This window comes from Pteropus medius, unplaced genomic scaffold, assembly GCF_902729225.1.
Source record: "Pteropus medius unplaced genomic scaffold, Ma_sr-lr_union100, whole genome shotgun sequence".
NCBI lineage: Eukaryota > Metazoa > Chordata > Mammalia > Chiroptera > Pteropodidae > Pteropus > Pteropus medius.
The window spans coordinates 3,573,565-3,593,771 of NW_024353517.1; the positions used below are offsets into that span (position 1 = coordinate 3,573,565).

The following is a 20,207-nucleotide window of genomic DNA, read 5'->3' on the forward strand; positions in this document are numbered from 1 at the left end:
CATTTTATGAGGCCAATATCACCCCGATACCAAAACCTGGTAAAGATAACACAAAAAAAGAAAACTACAGACCAATATCTCTCATGAACACAGATGCAAAAATCCTAAATAAGATACTAGAGAACTGAATACAGCAACATATTAAAAAGATCGTATACTATGATCAAGTGGGCTTCATCCCAGAGACACAGGGATGGTTCAACATATGCAAAACAATTAATGTGATACACCACATAAACAAATTAAAAAATAAAAATCATATGATCATATCAATAGATGCAGAAAGAGCCTTCGACAAGACACAGTACCCATTTATGATCAAAATTGGTATAGAAGAAAAATATCTTAATATAATAAAGGCCATATATGGCAAGCTTTCAGCCAATATTATACTTAATAGTGAAAAACTGAAAATCTTCCCTCTAAGGTCAGGAACAAGGCAAGGCTGTCCACTATCATCACTGTTATTCAATATAATATTGGAGGTCTTAGCGAGTGCAATAAGGCAAGAGAAAGATATAAAAGGCATCCAAATAGGAAACGAAGAAGTCAAACTGTCATTTTTTTGTGGATGACATGATACTCTATATAGGAAAACCCTGAAGACTCCACAAGAACACTACTAGAAACAATAAGCAAATACAGTAAAGTTTCTGTATACAAAATCAATGTTCAAAAATCCATAGCATTCCTCTACTCTAATAATGCAGTGTCAGAAAAAGAAGTGGAAAAAATAATTCCTTTTTTAATTTCAACAAAAGAATACCTAGGAATAAATCTAATGAAACATGTGAGGGGCCTATATAATGAAAACTATAAGATCCTATTAAAAAGAATTCAAAGAGGATACAAAGAAATGGAAAGATATTCCGTGTTCTTGGATTAGAAGAATCAACATAGTTAAAATGACCTTATTATCTAAAGCATTATACAGAATTAATGCAATCCCCATCAAAATCTTATCAGCATTTTTTAAAGAAATAGAACAAAAAAATCATCAGATTTGTATGGAAGCACAAAAGACTCCGAATTGCCAAAGCCATCTTAAGAAAAAATAACGAGGCTGTAGGCATCACTCTGCCCGACTTCAAATTATAGTACAAAGCAACAGTAATCAAAACAGTATGGTATTGGCAGCAAAACAGACACACAGACCAGTGGAACAGAACTGGGAGTCCAGATGTAAACCCATATTTATGTGGGCAAATAATTTTCGACAAAAAAGCCAAAATTATACAGTGAAGAAAGGAAAGCCTCTTCAATAAATGGTGCTGGGAAAACTGGAAAGCCACCTACAAAAGAATGAAACTAGACTCTTGTCTATCACCACACACCAAAATTAACTCAAAATGGATTAAGGACCTGAATATAATATCTGAAACAATAAAACGCATAGAAGAAAACATAGGAACTAAACTCAAGGACCTTGGACTTAAAGATTTTATGAATTTGACCTCAAAGGCAAGGGAAGTAAAAGCAAAAACAAATGAATGAGACTACATCAAAACTAAAAAGCTTCTGCTCAACAAAAAAAAACCCATCAACAAAGTAAAGAAACAACCATCCGAATGGGAAAATATATGTGCAAGCAAGACCTCCAATAAGGGCCTAATATCCAAAATATACAATGAACTCATACAACTCAATAACAACGAAAAACAAACAATTCAATCAAAAAATGGGCAGAGGACCTGAACAGACACTTCTCCCTAGAGGACATACAAATGACCAACAAATATTTGAAAAGGTGCTCAACATAGGGAAATGCGAATCAAAACCACAATGAGCTGCCATCTCACCCCTGTTAGAATAGCTATAATCAACAAGACAAGTAATAACAAATGTTGGAGACAATGTGGAGAAATAGGAACCCTCATACACTGCTGGTGGGACTGCAAATTGGTACAGCCACTATGGAAAACAGTATGGAGGTTCCTCAAAAAACTAAGAATTGATCTACCATATGATCTGGCAATCCCTCTACTGGGTATTTATCTCAAAAACTTGAAAACCCATTTCCAAAAAGATATTTGCACACCAATGTTCATAGCAGCATTATTCACAGTGGCCAGGACATGGAAGCAACCGAAGTGTCCTACGATAGATGATTGGCTAAAGAAGCTGTGGTACATATATACGATGGAATATTACTCAGTCATAAGAAGAGATGAAATACTACCATTTGCAACAACATGGATGGACCCTGAAATATCATACTAAGCGAAATAAGCCAGACAGGAAAGGTTGAAAATCACATGATACTACTTATATGTGGGATATAAACCTAAAAGCAACAAATGAACAGGACAAACAAACAGACTCATGGACATAAAGAATGGTCTAGTGGTTACCAGGGGAGGGGAGTGGGAGGGAAAATAAATCACAAAATAAATAAAATGTTTAAAAAAATGCAAATAAAAACCACAAAGAGCTAATGTGAATACAAAATACTACCTCACACCCATTAGTCTCGCTACTATCAAAATAATAGAAAACAATAAGTGTTGGTGAGGATGTGGAGAAATTTGAAACCCTTGTGCACTGCTGGGAGGATTATGAAATAGTGCAACTGCTATGGAAAACAGTATGGAGGTTCCTAAAAAAATTGAAAACATAATTACCATATAATCTAGCAATCTCACTTCTGGGTATACATCCAAAAAAAAAAAAAAAAAATAGAAGCAGGGTCTCAAAGAGATATTTGCACATTCATGTTTATAACAGCACTATACACAATAGCCAAGAGGTGAAAGCAAACCAAATTCATGAGTAGATGAATGAACAAACAAAATGTGGTGTACACATACAATGAAATATTTTACATACAGTGTTAAGTGAAATAAGCCAGTCATAAAAAGACAAATACTATATGATTCCACTTATCTGAGTTCTTTAAAGTAGTTAATTTCACAGAAACAGAGGTAGAATAGTAGGTACCAGAGGTTGGAGGAAGAGGGAAAAGGGATGTTGTCGTCTAATGGGCACAGTTTCAGTCTTCTAATATGAAGTTCTGGAGCACTGTTTCACAACAATGTGACTATACTTACTACTGAAATGGTTAAGATGGTAAATTTTATGTTTGTTTTTTTTTTTTTACCACAATAAAAAAAAGGAACAAGGAAAGGATGCCTTCTCTTCCACCTTTTGAATATTATTTTGTGGGGACACAAAGTCTGAAATCACTACGGCCATCCTGTCATCACCAGCGGAATGTCAGACACCCTGAAGAAGGGAAAGCAGAAAGAAAAGTGGGTCTTTGGGTCCATGATTGAACTAACCTTAGAATCACTCTGAGGACTTGTTATATGACATAATAATTGTTTCTTATTGCTTAAGCCAGTTGTTAATGTTTTCTGTTATTGAGTTCAAAAGCATCTAACAGATGCATTATTACTGCCTCAAAATAAATGAATGCTAGAAGAAAACTCCACTAGAATGTAACTTTTGGAGGGCAGTGGGGTTTTTTTTTGTTGTTGTTGTTGTTTTTTGTCAGCTTTGTTCACTGGCACATAGAACAAGGCCTGGCACATAGTAGGTGCTCAATAAATATTTGGTAAATGAATACAAAGAAAGTTTAGAATCCCTGTTCTCCTACATCTTCCCCCTCTTATTCATTTCTCTTGGGGCTCAGCTTAAATGCCACTTATACAGCAAGGCTTTCTCTCAAATCCCCAAATCTCCTCCTGCCCCCACCCCTTAATTAGGGCTCCCAATAATATGCAGTTATTTTCCACTCTAGCACTTTTCATAGCTGTGCTTAATTATGTACTGGTATAATTATTTGTTTGTTGAATGTCTTTCCCACTGGATTGTAAGCTCCGTGAAAGCAGGAAATGGGTCTTGTTCATGACTGCAGCCTCAACTCCCAGCACAGTGCTTGGCACTCAAAAAATTTTATTCCAAAGATATTCCACTTTATTTTGACTACACAAAAACTTAAAAATCCAACTTATAAATCAGTCTTTTGATTATTTAGAATATTGTAAGTTGCTTGCACCTAGGTTGAAGGACCAAAGAAAGTGTTACTTATAAATAACTTGGACGAGGGAGGAAGTTCTTCAAATTAAGCCATGGCATTGTGGGATAGAGGGGTCAAAAGCCCCAAACAGAGTAAGTAATTCATAAGTGAAAGGTCAGAGTCCCTATGAAATCTCAGAATAGATTTGTAACGTTTTTCTTTTAAGGAATACTTTCATCCTTTTGGTTTTGGAACACCCTTGACATTATGTCCTAAATTAATTTTATATTTGATTCCCCACTTTAGTGCTTCTCTATAAAACCACCACCAATGCCTGCCTATAAGTGGGTTTTGCCAAACTGACATAGAACTTTTTTTTATTATATTGTCTATTCCATTACCATTAATCCGTTTGTAATACAAAGTCAATTAATTTAGTAAGAACTGTATATTGCCCTTCAAATTGGTACAACACTCAGGAATCCTAAAAAGTATTTTGTAAAAGAAAAGGAAGTGAGAGAGAAAGAAAAAAGAGAAAGAAGAGTTAAGTAGCCACTTGGAGACCAGTTTCTACGACTTAAGGAAATGTAATCCAATTTTAAAAGAGTGCAGACAGTTTAGGAGCCGGTGGCAAAAACCCTTTCCAGAGCAGTAAATGATGGTTTCGATGACAAGGTGCACTTTACACCTGCAGTGTCCAATGTGATACCCATTAGCTATACATGTGACTATTCAAATTTGAATAAATTGAAATATTCAGTTCCTCCACTGCACTAAGTCACATTTCGAGCACTCAATAGCAGCATCTGGCTAATGGCTATCATTCTGAACAGTGAAGATACAGAACACTTCTATCATTGCATGGCACTGGACGGCACAGGTCTATATGTTCCTATAATAATTATTACTGGCAAGTGATAGAAGCATTAGGATCACCAAGAGAAACACACAAGTAGAGAAACAGCCATATCATAAATGTAAAAGATCTGTTTCCCACTATATTCTCCCTGGGAACAAATTTCTTAAAAATAATCCTTCCCCTGCTCCCTTTATTTAGTAACAGAGTTACAGCTTTTTTATAGTTTCTTGGGTTAAATGAATGAGAACCTACACTGATTCTCTGTAGAGTTATCTGGACATTGCATGCAAACTTACAGTTTGGTTTCATCGGCCTCTTTCTGCATGATTTCAAGAATCATGCGGCATGCTTCAGAGGTCCCCTCTGGGGTGGCATGGATGGTGACGGGCTTCTCTGCAGCCCCAGAGTTTTCCTTTCGATGGATGTCTACCCTGTAGGAAAAGAATCAGGAGCAATAGCACAGCGTCATCTGGGACAGGATCCCAGTTAGTCCCAAGAAAGTGTTGCACCAGCCAACGAAGAGCAAGGACACAGACAGACAAGGACGTGTCATTAGCACGTTTGCAACCAACGCCATTCTCCAAGAAGGCAGCAAGCAGTGCAGGGAGTCTTGTGCCCAACTCGAATTCTTTGCAGCTCCATTTGAAGAGGAATATTTCTTAAAGGTGTGCTGTGGAACGAAGGCACCAAGCTAACCTGGTAATGAAGCCAGTCTGGTAAATGAAGTATTTTTTGTCATGTCTCAAATGATCCCAGAAGTGAAGAGTAAAGTGAGCAGGATAATACTGCATGTTGGCACAATGTCTGAACTGATTGCAGCTTTTAAAAGCCATATGTTAACCAAAATCCAAAGCAAGCTTTATATATTTGAGTGTGGATAGAAAAGAGACATGCGCTCTCTCTGCCTCTAAGTTTTGGTTTCCTTGCCACTGGCAGCCTGCCTTCTTCTAGGATCTTAAAACTAATGGCTCGAAAGCTTGATGACTTTATCAGACTCCTTTGGGTTGTCATGGCCCTGCTCATTTTGTTAACTTTCGAAATCACATAATCGATTGTATCCCACTTTACTTTGGCTGCTAGAAAGCCCAGGTCCAAGTCTCTGGCCTACTTCTAAAAAATAGGCACACACTTTGAGAACTAACCTCACTTCTATTTAAACTTGTTGCATTTTTAAAGCCACTTTAAAGATTTTTTGGAACAAAAAGACCTATAAATGAAAACCATTTTCACAATGAAGCAAACTTGGAGGGGAAAAAAGGCTGATTTTAAAATAAAAGGATTACCAGACAGTACTTTCCCCCTCTACTATCTCTTCGTTTCACTCCTATGATTATGAACTCTGGGACTCAAGTAAGTGTCCATTATTGGGGAGTAACTCAGATACTTCAAGGAAAACAGTGTTTTCTCTTTCATGTTCCAAGACACTCAATACATGACCTAAATAAAATGCACCATGCATGTAAATAACTAATATTTGCCAGTAATTTGATGCTTTGCAATTTAAATGCTTTTATAGTAATTATTACATTCAATCTGAGTGTCCTAATTCTCACAATAATCTTGGCTTACAGAAGAAGCAACTGATACTCAGAGAGGTCAAAATTCCTGTCAGGATCATATAGCTATTAAGTGGTAAAACTTAAACATGGGTCTTTTGTTTTTAAGTCCTGTGCTTTCTTTATTATATCATGCTGTGGTCTTATGAACATACAAAAATCAACAACCCCACAAGTCATTTTACTCACTACAACTCCTCAGTTCAGTCTCCTTAAACAGACAGAAAACAAAATATAAGGCTAATGTACTTTATTTCTTGCTTAATATAGTAGTGACTCACCCACTTTCTTGATGTAGCTATTTGTGAGATCACCTAGGTGGTCTCAAAGAGTGACCACCACGCAGCGCTCTGACTCAGGAGAGGAGGTAAGAGCTAAAATAAGCGGGTTCTCGGAACCTGTGAAGTTCAACCCTCTAGCTCTGCTATTCTAGAAGTAGATGCATTCGTAAGCATTAGTTAGCTTAGAAGAATAATTCTTGGCTGTGAGGTCACTAGTACCTTCTTTATGCACCTTTAGTGTTTCAGGATATCACCTTAGACAATTGCCATGAAAGCTCACTAAAGGCCCCGGCTTTCTGTTAGTCTGTTAATTGTTCTGTTTAAAGAAGCCACCATTCCATACAGCATAGCCTCCCACTGCTGGAGCAAGCAAAGGCAACTTGAGTATGGCTGGGACCCACCAGCACTCAGGGGACCCCTCAGAAGGAAGCAAAGGAAGCCCCGGAGGCACGTACCGGGACTGGGTCTGCTTAGTGATGTTCTTTATGGTCAAGCCCTCCTTTCCGATGATGGCACCAACAAACTGGGTGGGGACCAGGATCCGCAGCGGGAAATCAATCTGTCTGGCCTGAGAAGAGCCCCCAGGGGCGTGGCCTTGCTCCCGGGAAGAGTGGTCCCCACGCTGGGCTCGCTGAGGGGGCGAAGGGGAGCTCACCTCTTCATCCGGGATGTAGGAAATCTTGAAGGAGTAGTTCTCAAATTGATGCCCGCTTAGCTTCTCGATGGCTCTAAAATGCAGCAGGAATAGGCAAGCTTTGTTAAGAGAGCAACATCAGAGAAGACCCACCAGGTCAGCAGCCGGGTTCATTCACTCTCGTTTACCAGTTGCCTAGGTGAGGTCCCTTAACCCTCTCTGAGGATACAGCAGTGAGCCTGACAGATGTCACCTCTGCTCCCTCAGACCTCGTGGCCAAGAAACAATCATCATGATGTACAGGCCAGGTCAGATTTGACATACAATCATACATTCTGCTTTTCTTCTTTATCACCCAAGACTATATTTCCCTTATCAAAGATTCTGTTAATATCAGTATAAAATTATGACTCACTTTATCATTTTAATAATACATATTGTAAAAATCCAGAGATAGATAAGCATAAGAAAAAGCCCTAGTTCATTGCATATCTTTATTTTTCTTAAATATAAATAGACTATTTATAAAAATAAATTAATATCAAACATACCATTTCTAACCTTTAAAAACCTGTTATATTCTAAACATTCTCCAAGTCATTAGATACCCTGCGATTTAATTTTTACTGGCTATTTAACATTCTATTGATTTACCACAGTTTTTGCAAATGATCCTTTATTGTTAGATAAATATAATGTCCAATCTTTTACTATTACATACAGTGTTGCCATGGGCATCTTTGCAATTACAACTTTGCACACAGGAGATATTCCTAATGGAGGTGCTGAGTCAGAGAGTATGCAGAATTCTAACATTATTAAGTATTACCCAGTGTTCTTCTGGAAAGGTTTCAATATTTACTATCCCAAAGCAATTAAGACAGCATTTGTTTCCTTGAGCCCTCAAAAGCACAGAGTATTATTATCTAAAAGTATTTATTTATTTGATAGGGAACAAATAATATCCCACTATTGCATTTTTAACATTACACATGAAGAAGAAGTGGAACAATTTTTTTATGTCTCTGGCAGTATGTGAGAACTCTATTCCACTAGGTTAATTTTTAGGGTTTGTGAATTTATTACAAAGCAGTATTTTTTGAATTCAATAAAAGTAATAAAGTAATATGTACAGAGGTCCTACTTAAGTGGCAGCTGGACAAGAATTGTAAAGGTGAATTATTGGTATGTGTGTAAAAGTCAGCAGCAAATGAACTATGTATTATATTATCTTTTTCAATGTAAAATTAACTTTTGAAAACTATCAGTATGAGAATGGGTTACATGTGTCTTCACATGTGTTAAAACCTTGAAAAAGAAATAAAACTATGATCCTGGGCTGTATAACCAAGGTTATGCCATATCCATGAAGCATGACCACATGTGGCCATATTCCAGTTACGATGACCCGACAGGCACTTCAAGGACCTCCTATGAAAAGGAACTTGTTTTTGTTGTTGTTTTTAAAAACCTCAATCCTATGTCCATTAATAGCCAAGCTCAAAATTAACCATCACTGAAGCAATGTAGTTATAACTGGGGACTAGGAAGTGAATGGATGGAGGAAAAAAAAAACCCCAAGCTAAGTGCTCCTTGATTAAACCCCTACTGACAATTCTCTGTGCTGTGAATGTCACTGAGGTGCATCCCCCTTTTAACATTACATGGAGGAAAATTTGATGTTTTAGTATCCTGTTTTTTAGAAACAGACTTGTGCTTCTTCCTCCAAGTGCAAGGAAGAAACTCCAGGTAAAAATGATTCCCAGTGGCTGGCAAAGCAGTGTCTACAGGACAGTGTCACAGAGCTGGTGTGCTCTAGTCCTGACCATTGTCAAGACACAGCTCCCATCTCAGTTTTGATGCCATGGCTCAACATTTTTCAACAAAAAATCTCTGCACAACCTATAAACAGACATCCTAGTATAAATGCCCTGGAGTTCCACTGACATGTCAAAGATCTGCATTTTTTCAGAAAAAAAATGTATAAATACAGGACTCTATGGAATTCAAAGACAACTGTCCAAAAACATTTAAAAGGAAACAAGCCCAAATCTACTTACGTTTTTGCTTCTTCTCTTGTTGCATATGTGACGTTGACAACAGCAGTTTCTGTGTCTGTGTTGACTAGGAAAGAAGCAAAAACTACATTGTCATAGAAAAAAAAAATTATCACCCTCTGGCTCAACGTAAACAGACTTAGAGAAAAATGCACGAAAAAATTCATCGCCCTGACTCAAGAGTTGTTTTGAATCTCTAACTTTATTCTTGTGCATTCACAGTAATTTGTAATCTATTGTACATCTATACACATTTGTAATCAATTGTATATACAACTCAAAGCTACATTTTCTCTTATTTTATAAACCCTTTTGCATGTGTATATATGTACATTTTCTTTGTACATTTTATTTTTAATGCCTACATAAAATTGCAATAAGTAAATGTGCCATGATTTTTGCCTAACCTCAACTTTCGACAAATAGGTTGTTCCCACTATTTGCTATTCTAAATACTATTGCTAAAAACCAACTGTTGCAATCATTTGATTTTTATTCTTCTGAATTACTTTTTTAAGCTAATTGCAGAAGAAAAATAATTGAGTAAAAAACCCCAATGCTTTTAATGTATATTTTTAGATCACTTTCCTAGAAATTGTATCAATTTATTGTACTGTTATTCAGGTATGAGCTTTAATTGTTATAATCTGCATTAAGTTTTAAATAATTGAATATATGTGTAAAATACTAAGAATTTTAATTCTACATCATTGATAAAGTTGAATTATTTCTATTTTTTTCCCTCTGAACTGCTTCACTCTGTATGAGTCAAACCTAGTAACTGTGTACAAGAAATAAAGAAAACTGACAACCCCAACTCACTTGGTAAAAGAGAAAGCACATAAACTCTAAGAGTGGCTAATAAGAAATCACTCTTGTGTGTTGGCTTATCTTGGTTCACAATTGCTTGCCTCTTCTTTCAAGGGCAGAAGTTAAAAATAAATTCAAAAGGCAAGATAAAACTTTGAATCCAAGCCAGTAAACTTAAAGCAAAAATATTAGTCTTCCCAAAAAAAGCAGACATGATTAAATCAAATCCTCCCTTTAAAACATTTAAGCTATTGGAGACAGTTAACAACAACATTAAGTTAAGGATAATTCAAGAAAACCACAGTAAAGCTGCTTTTTTAAGGTAATAATAAAACCCTACAGTCTAGGGATTCTTAATCTTGGATCTACATTAGAGCTTCCGGAATTCTATAAACTGACCCTACCCATCCCACCCAAAGATTCAAACTTGTGGATATATGAATTTTTCCAGTTTATAATTTCCATAGGATTCTCAAAATAGGTTAAAGACCACTGTTAGAAGTATCGTTTATCCAGTAACTTCAAAGTAGCCACACCCTTTTGTGGGGAGGGAATGTGTAATTCTCAGGAAGGAACTGCCACTGAGATTTACATGGCATAAACTTGAGCCCAGCCCTGGGCTTTTCCCGGGGAGTGTTTCAATTGCTCTCTAATTCACTTACCCAGAGAAGTCTTCACAGTGCAAAACAGGGGATGTGTAGCCCATAACCGTCCTCTCTCAGCGCTGACACATAGAATGCTACAGTGGTTTCCTATTTGTGGCTTTCTAGTGCTACGGATGAGGCTGTAGACTCCCAGGAAGGGAGACAGGGCTGGGTTTGAACCTCCTGAACAAAGCTATCCACTAGGACTCTCAGATTCTCAGATTTTGTTCTCACTTCTTAGTCATATTCTCTGTTCTTTAAAGATGTTTGTCTTCAGGAAATCGGACAGTTCTTTGATTCTGGAAAGAACTGAGCTCCATTCAAATAATTTATTTCACTGGACATGAAAGCTCCATAAAGTTTCTTAAAAGTACTGAAAATGTTTTCCTGCTGAATCAGGAGTCACCCATGAAATAGAACAAAACAAAAGCCCAACACTTCTATCCTGTAGTTGTGAGGCAGTTGGAAACTGCACTCCCCAGGGCACAGGTGCCCTAGGAGCTGTAAACTGCCTTAGGGACCTGGAATATTTCTTCCTTGCGTGGCATTGTCCTGAATTTAGAATGTGGTCTTAGCTATTAACTTTTATAGGCTCATGTCTGTAAGGCCATCTCGCCTTCTATGTCCAATTCTTATTAGAATGTCTTCTTTTCCATGTTGAGGGAAATAACAAGAACTGAGAAATAGAATCCTTGTAAATCGTGTCTTCTTTCTGAGCTCTTTCCCTTCACCTTTGGGCATGGGCAGCCAGCAGCATGAAATTGAATAATGATATTTTTAATATTCATGGAGTAGAGAACATCTGAATAATTACTGTTAAAACTATTATATTAATTACACTGGCAGATAAGACAGATTGTATATGAAAAAATGGGTTCTCTGATTTTTCCTATGTGAACCTTAATGATCCCTTGAAATGATGCATGACTCCACTGTCTACAAATATGTTATACGGGTTCTCTTTTTGTCCTAACTATTCAGTGATACAGGAAGGGTAGAAATTACTCTCCCCCTTTTACATGTGTGAAAACTGAGTCAGTGAGGTTAAGTGATTTTTCTAAGGGCTCACAGTCACTAAGTGACTGAATTCACATTCTGCTTTTTAGGTCAACACAAAAATAATATTTATTACACGTTACTGCCTATCATAACAGGAGCTTGGGATCTACTTTTCTGGGACTCTTTAAGAGCTACAGAAGATATCAGCCTCAGGTTCTCTTTTTATTCTTTTCAAAATCATTGTATTTCATGTTTTAGAAGGTAAAAATGGGGGGGGCAGCAGAAGAGTATGTATTTTCTGGGCATTTATAACACTGTTCCAAAGACAGTGGCTCTCAAACTTTAGTACACACAAAAGTCACTTGGGAGTTCTTGTTTAAAATACAGACTCATGAATTCTTGCCTCAGAGAGTCTTACTTTGTAGGTCTATGGTAAGCCCCAGGCATCTGCATTTTCATAAGCATTCCAGGGGATTCTGGTGTAGAAGTCCTACATCTTGAGAAACACTCAGTCCAAGACCTACAGATCTGTTTTTCTTAGCCAGAAAGAGGAAAGTTGAAATAGTGTAAATCTAATCACTTCCAAGAGAATTATGCTTACCCTGGCCTGACAATGTTTGTCCAGTGCTTGAGCACATTACAGCATATTTAAAAATAGCCTGAAAATTATATTCCTTGAAAAAACAAATTATATAGATATGGATAGATACAGACATCTCTCACACATAGATATACAAAAATACACTCTACGAAACTTGTTTCAAAAGAACCTGAACTTACTATTTCTCCCTGGAGTTGACCCAGCCCATAAGTACTAAGAGATAATACCCCTCTCGAAATTCAGTAGGCTAATTTCCTCACTCATTACCTTGTTCCACATTCTCCACTGTCCCATACTGAGCCAGAAGTCCATCCAACACCTGAAAAAGAAAGCTTCAATGTCAGAATGGGAAAACAAGGCCGTACTCACAAAAAATGGTTACAGTGATATCCCCTAGCAAATGAATGAAAGCAAAACAAGGACTGTTACAGGAATAATCTAATTAAACTGATATTTCAGGTCTTCCATAAAAACAGAACTGAGTAAATATACATGACTTTCATTTGCTTACTGGCTCCCAAGGAATCTGTTCACTGAATTGACAGCAGAATTTCAGAGTCTTAGTAACTGTTAATCTCATTCATCACGATTTTGGGAACCCACTTACTGCTCTTGAAATGAGAAGCAGAATAAAGTACAAGGCTCACTTGTCCTTCTGAGAAGATTTAACCATTCTTCCTTCGGTTTTCTTCTAGAAATCTCCTTGTTTTACAAAGTAATGGGATGTGTGTGTTTGACATTTTCTATAATAAAAAGTTTTTTTAAGTAATGAAAACATTAGAACATTCTCTTTCCTTTAAGGCTATTTCGATTTCATTTGGGTTGGGGAATAAAACAGCAGACAGTTTGTTTTTAAATAATGCAATAAGGACACTCTTCATAGTCTATCTCATTTTATTTTAAGGTAGCAATTTTATAAGACGTTTTACAACTGAGAAAATGTTATCTAACTGTTACTCATAGCAATTAATTCAAAATAAACAAAAAAACCTGCTCAAACTAAAAAATAACCTACTTTTATTGGTTTTCATGGATTTTACTCTTTTTCGAAATCATAATTTGGAAAGGTAAAAATTTTACAGAATTATGAGATGAAAAAATCACAAAGCAGATATACATTTTGTTTCAAAGTCTGTTGGTACTTGGTGCTTGAGAAGACAGAATATGAGAGAACAAAGTGCACATCTTACATGATGAAATGGACAAATACGACCCCAAACTCACAACAGATCATGCACATTAGGGTACTGAAAAAAAAAAGAGACAGGACCTAGAGGCTTTGTGGGACAAGTCTGAGGCCTCTAATTCCTAAATGTGAAAGGAAACTAAAAGAGGGAGAAAATGTCTCGTTAAGCCATTAAAAAGTCAGATGAAAAAAGAGAGCAGGAAGACAGGAAATACAGAAGCAACATTGGCTTACCTCCCACTGCAGGTGAGGAGGGATGTTTCGAATCTGAATTCTCCTGCTCCTGTAAAAATAAAAGCACATACTATAACACTTTTCCAGGACACAAAACTTAATCACACGGTAAAAAAAGGCTAAGATCATAATTTGAGTTCATTTTCTCACTGTGTTCCTTGAAGCTATCAGCAAGAGATCCCCACTGTGAATTATGACCAAAAAATAAAAAACAAATCCAAGAAGTCAGAACAAGCTAAAGAAACAGTTTAATGCAGATTTGCCTTTTCAGTTTCCTACCAAAGTAGTTAGATTTTAAACTGACATACAGGTTCTAATTACAGAATTATCATTGTCCTCAAAATATATGGTCCTACAACTGACCTACTCCAAAAAGTACCTAGGCTCAAACATGATGGTTGAAATCACATGTATCATATTAAACAAGATCAAGTTAGTTTACCTCTTATCTTACCTCTTATCAAAGTCTTTTTAAAAATCGTTTTTATTTCTGGATAATACAGTCGTAATTCAAAAATCAGAATACTATAAAAGGTATACTATGAAAAGTCTTACTCCCACTCACCCCCTTCCTCATCTTTTACAGACATAAACACCTTTACTTGTTGCTTGGGTATCCTTCAGTTTCTTCATGCAAATAATAATAAATAAAAATGTAAATTCTCATTTCCCCCCTCTCTTACAAAAGTACTTGTATATTCTACATACTGGCAGCATCTTTCTTTTCTTCTTCCTTCCTCCCTTACTGCCTCCTTCCCTCTTCTCCACCCCCTTTCTTTCTTCCTTTCTTTCTTTTACCTAACAATAACATATTGGAGATCTTCCTATGTTAGTTAATAGAAAGTGTCCTTATTCTATTTTACGCTACCTGGATGTGCCAAAGTGTATTTAACTTATTCCTACTGATGGACATTGGGTCTTTTCCTGCCTTTTTATTTAGAGGATTTTTTTTTCTAGGACATCCTGCCGGTCTAATAACTGAGTAGTTTAAATGGTTTCGTTGTTTTTACTTAAGTATTAACATTAGATAAGGAAAAAAAGAAATATGAGAAAAGAATTTTTCTATCTCTTGAGAACATGTTAGGTCCTAGAAAGAAAACAAATCCGCATTTAAATATGAGAGAGGTCATTTTAATGGAAGAGCTTGACATTGAAATCCCATAAATATTTATTTTGGGGTTGCAAGAGAAGGGGTGTGATGACCACAGTGTACTCCAGTTACTTTTTCTTTCTGTCTGGTGTCAGAGGTACCAAATAGTAGCTATACAAGCTATGTTTCTCCATGCTTTAATCTGGGCAATAGCCCCAGGAAAAAAAGAAATGTTAACATTCCTGTAAAGAAAAAAGGAGAGACACAGAGAGAAGTGTACAGATAGAGGAAAAGGGGAAACAAACAATGAAGTAGAGGAGGGGCTCCAGTTTTCTCAGATCTTTATTGAATGTAAGGAGAGCCACCACTTGCACTGATCCCATATACTTCTATCTTATTTCTTAAAAATGAGAATGCATTCATGCTTTACCAGGGCTGCTGAAGTGACTGTACAAGCCAGTTTGTAGAACCTCTAATATTTTATCAGGGTAGGAAGGAGAAAAAAGATCCAGGAATTAACTTCTACCTTTATGTCATAAAGGCTCTATTCTGACACTGCTTTTGGCAAAAGTTCATAATAAAACTGCTGACACTACCCCATCCAGTGGCTACATAAAATACTCCACAAGATGTCATAAGCCTAACTAATGATGGAAAAGGCATCGGCATTTGTAAGAAAATTGAAATTTTTTGAAGAAAAATATTTTGTTATCTCCAAGTATAAACGCTGACTCCAAGTGCTAACCAAGAATTTACTGATAGAAATCCTAATGGAAGAAACTCATGCATGAACATAATGAGATCCTAACAAAGACACCTACTGTAGCAGTGTTTGTAAAAAACAAAGATTGCAAAAAACCTAAATATCCACCAACAGGGGGAGAGTAAGTAATTCATAGTATAGCCATACTATGGAACACTATACAGCTGTTAAAAAGAGTGAAGTAGATATATGTGCACTTTCAGAGGGAACTCTCGAAAGCACGCTGTTGCAAGAGAGCTAATTACAGATTAAGTCGATCCTGTCTTTCAAGTGCAAAAAACAAAATTACCTGTTATTAAATATGTGCATAGAAAAAGGAAGCTACGAGCAGATTTGGTTGGCAAAACGGGACATGTACTTTTTATTTTAACTACTTCTATCTTGTTTGCTTTTTTAAAAAATTAGAATGTATTTGCGTCTTACTTGCTTTAAAAAATTAACAATTTAAAACTCCTACTCAGGCTGCTTTAATAAATATATACAAGATTTATTTTTTTAAGTACACTGGAAACCGCTAAGTAATAAAAAAGAAAGAACAAAACCCAAACAGCACAATTTTTCCATAATTAGGTTAAATATTCTTCTTGAAATATTATTTGACAGAATATTAACTTATTTCGCAAACCCTTTGTTTGCAGTACGTAAGGAACCAAACTGCCCAGTCCAGGTTATCTCAAATCTGAACTAAATGGGCCTAAAACGTTGATGTTTCCCTGCAGTATCTCATGTAGAAACTGCACATCAAGCAATCAGTTTGGTACATGAAATGTTCATTAAGCAGGATTCTAGGAGAAATCATCTCTAATAAGCTCATCTACAGCATCTCTAATCTTAGAGAAGGATGGAAAGAAAGAAAAAGAACCAAGAACTCAAAAAAGGGAACTGGAGACCACTAAAGTACAAATGAAACTGGAGCTTGCTCGGGTCATTTGGGAGATTATGCTGAGAGACTCAGGATCAGGAGTCATCAGGATCCATCTGCTAACTCCCACGGCATCATCTGGATGCCTTGCCTTCTTGTCAGGGTACCTGGGATGCCTGTCCCCTTCTCCCCTGGGAGGGACTTCTGCATGTCCTTCAAAATCTAGCTCACACGTGCATTCACTTCCAGGATGTCTCCAGCAGAACTGTTTCTTCTGAACTCTTTAGCTCTCATAGCAGTTCACTCTTTGCTATAATTATTTATCTGATAACATACCCACCCTCCTGATTTCCTCAAGGACAGACTCCTTGTTTACAGTGTCCTGTGCAGCATGGGGTCAAGTGCATATAGTAGAAAAGGAGAACACAGAACCCCAAGGACTGGGTAAAGCTCTGTTATTGGTGGCTGTTGTCTATTTATCATGTAGACCCCTGACATTGCCCAGAAAGGCGAATTGTCTATTTCTCCTTTGCCAGATGGTCAGGAGGAGAGGAAATGGGGAGTTCTTTTACCTATTCCCTTCGGGAAAAAGAAAAAAAACCCACAAAAACAGTGTTCAGCTCAGTCTTGAACAACAAATGTGGATCCTTCTTCCTTTGAAATTCATAAAGGTGTGCCTTGCTTTAGAAAAAAAAAAGAAAACACCCAAACTAACAAAATAACTTAGGAAAGTGATTAGGTATGAGGAAATAATTATTTGCTACTTGAAAAAAAGAATATCACAGTTCCTCTATTTTAAAAACGAAATCAAGCTTATCTAAATATACATAAATGGCATTTTTCGTCCTCACTGCCACGGAACTATCACGGCAGTCTCCTAGCTGGTCTGTGTTCCATTTTGTGTCTTTCTCCTCTCCCATCCATCCTATACTCGGCTGCCCATGACTTTCTAAAACACACATGACTGGTTACTCCTGACTTTTTTGAATGAATCCCTGTCACCATGTCCAAATTCTCTGCCTTCTCCACCTCTTTATCGTTAAACACTCTTGTCTCATGAAACTGCTCAAACTTTGTGTGCTTCCTCCTTCACCAAATAGTTATTACACCTATAGTTTATGTGTGCCAGGTCTGAGCCTTCAAGACTCTCGGTATACCTTAAAAACAACAGTAAAGAGGGTAGTAAAGAGCATGGCTTCGATTTTTTTTTCCTTTCATTTTAACTGAAAACAGAATAAGACCTATAGTCAAGCAGAGGGAGCCCTTCAAGGTAGACACACAGGGTCTTTCCCCATGGCTTTGGGATTCAGAAATCTAGAACTTCCTACTCTCATATCCAAGTAAGCTAAGTGTTTTGGGTGGGAAAGGGCAAATAGCTCAGGCTCCACACTACCAGGAAAAGGGTAAGACAGTTGACTCTTGAACAACACAGGTTTGAACTGCGCAGGTCTACTTACACACAATTTTTTTTCCAATAAACATAAAGTCAGCCCCTCTTTATCCCCAGGTTTTCCATCCATAGTTTCAACCAACCACGGATCAAAAACAGTATTTTCAATACATGGTTGGGAATGCACAGATGCAGAGAGATGACTGTTCTACGCCATTTTATGTAAGGACTTAGCATCCGTGAATTTGGGTACTGTGGGGGTTCCTGAATCAATCCCTTGCAGATACTGAGGGACAGCTGTAGTTAAATTTTTGGGTGAAGTCACATGCGGATTTTCCACTATGTGGAGGCTGGAGCCCCTAACTCCTGCAGTGTTCAACTATACAGCCCTACAGCCACATTGCTTGGCTGGGGAGCCTTCTACACAGACTGACTATGATTCTGTAACTGGTGGTTGTGGTATACACGTGTAGGCAATCAAATTTTTAAGAGCTACAAAACAAAATATACTTAACCCTAACTCACCTATCTCCAACTCATTTAATTGATGGTTTCCAAGGCTCTTCAATACACAGCGCAGGGTACGTTTTATGAATATATTATCTTTGTACTGTTGATGCCCAGAGGAAACAGGAAGTTCCAAACGAGTGAATTTCAGATAAAGTAGATGTCCACTGTTATACATTTCAAGAGCCTAGCAAAAATTATTTTGTTTGGTAGAATTTTTTGCTTTAAACAACCGGCAATCAGCCAGGGAAATAAAATCATATTTTTATTAATTTTTAAATAAAATCTCTGATTTTATAGAACCACTTCACCTGTACTAAAAAAAAAAAAAAAAAAAAAGTAAAAATACCTGCTTGCAAGTGGAGAGAGTAATGTCATCATTTTCAGGCATATGGTCAATTAGCCACAAGTCTGATCAGCCACCTTGGGAACCCTAACCCAAGCCTTGACTATGATGGGGGATTGAGGAGAGAACAAAGTTAACAAATTGTGGGAACCCAGCTTACAGAATCTCAGGTTCCACTTGAAAATTAGGCCAGCTAAGTCTTAGAGGATCCCCAGGTAAACTGTAAAAGAAGCACCAAAATAAAGCAAAGACAAGTCCTGTGAGAGTATTTGGGCTAAAATGAGAGAGTCTACCCAATTAGGTCCCATTTGTTTCTACAGCATTCTGAGCTCATCAGATGATAAATGGTTCTCATCTTGGAGGAAAATTATAGCACCACGGATTGTGCATTGTCTGTAAGAGAGGCAAGTATGCTAATCGACTCCAAGGACTGTGGTAGAGCCAAGACTGAAACTATCAGAGGTCTCAGCCACTCCCCTCCTCTAGTGCTATGGCAGATTCCACTGCATTCCGTGCCCTCTTTAGTATGTGTTTGAGGCACTTTATCTAGAAATTCCTCATTATTTCTAGAAATTCCCCCTTAAAACTTCTGAACATTCTGTACAAGGGACATCATGTGCTAAACTGAACTAGGACATAGGGCTCCTTGAAGAAGCAAATGAATAACTGGTGATAGCCAAATACAATCCTTTACCCAACTTTCTTTTTAAAGTTCTCTTCCTCCCCTCTCCCCTCTTCTCTACCTCTCTCTACCGCCCCCCCCCTCTCACACGCACGCGCGCGCGCGCACACACACATACACGGCACAAGGAATGATTAAGAGTCAAGAAAACAAATCGTTTAGTCACTTTGTTACAAAATTACTAAGAACAATTGCCTCTGCCTCTATGGAATCTAAAATAAATGTAGTATAACAGTTGTTAAAAAATGAAATGCTTTCAACATAAAAACTGTTGCAAAATAAACAAAAAGAGGTTTTAGGGATTTTTTTAAGAGAAAAAATAAAGTCCTTGTGAATATTAGCAGTGTTATGGGCCAAATCATAAAAAGATTAAATCAGATACTGCTGTAAAGGGTTTGAGCCAGGAGACTGCAGATGTAAACCCTGTAACTTCTCTTGCTCTATGAGCTCATGCCCACAAAACCATAAACCTCCAAAGAGCTCTAACATATTCATGCTTCATAAACATTCAGGGACAGGATCTCTTGAAAGTCCACTGCTTGAATGGCACATAAATCAGTGAATGGGCTAAGCAACGGTCTGTGACTTTGTACCTCATCTACCTCCTATGCCCTGTCTCAAAGAGTCTACTAGCTCTTAAGAAGGTCTTGACTTTTTAAGAGGTTGCTAACACAATTCCAGATTTCCCTTCTGAAGAAAACATCAGAGATTCTTAATTCTTGTGGAAGGAGGTAGAAGGACAAAAGAG

The 20,207-nt window shown here is 37.2% G+C and overlaps 1 protein-coding gene across 7 annotated transcripts in view; it reads right to left on the bottom strand.

Moving 5' to 3' along the window:
• IGF2BP2 (insulin like growth factor 2 mRNA binding protein 2) overlaps positions 1-20,207 on the bottom strand; it is a 154,857-nt gene that overhangs the window by 36,937 nt on the left and 97,713 nt on the right. For 5 of the 7 annotated variants that reach the window (XM_039850715.1, XM_039850714.1, XM_039850718.1 and 2 more), the window contains exons 3-6: positions 13,820-13,868; positions 12,667-12,718; positions 9,349-9,412; positions 7,223-7,382 (exon numbers count right to left, since the gene is read on the bottom strand). In XM_039850715.1, the coding sequence (XP_039706649.1) occupies positions 7,223-7,382; positions 9,349-9,412; positions 12,667-12,718; positions 13,820-13,868 (325 nt within the window). Of the gene's footprint in view, positions 1-5,113; positions 5,249-7,109; positions 7,383-9,348; positions 9,413-12,666; positions 12,719-13,819; positions 13,869-20,207 lie in introns of all 7 variants that reach the window. The other 2 variants (XM_039850720.1, XM_039850719.1) reach the window with 1 other exon arrangement.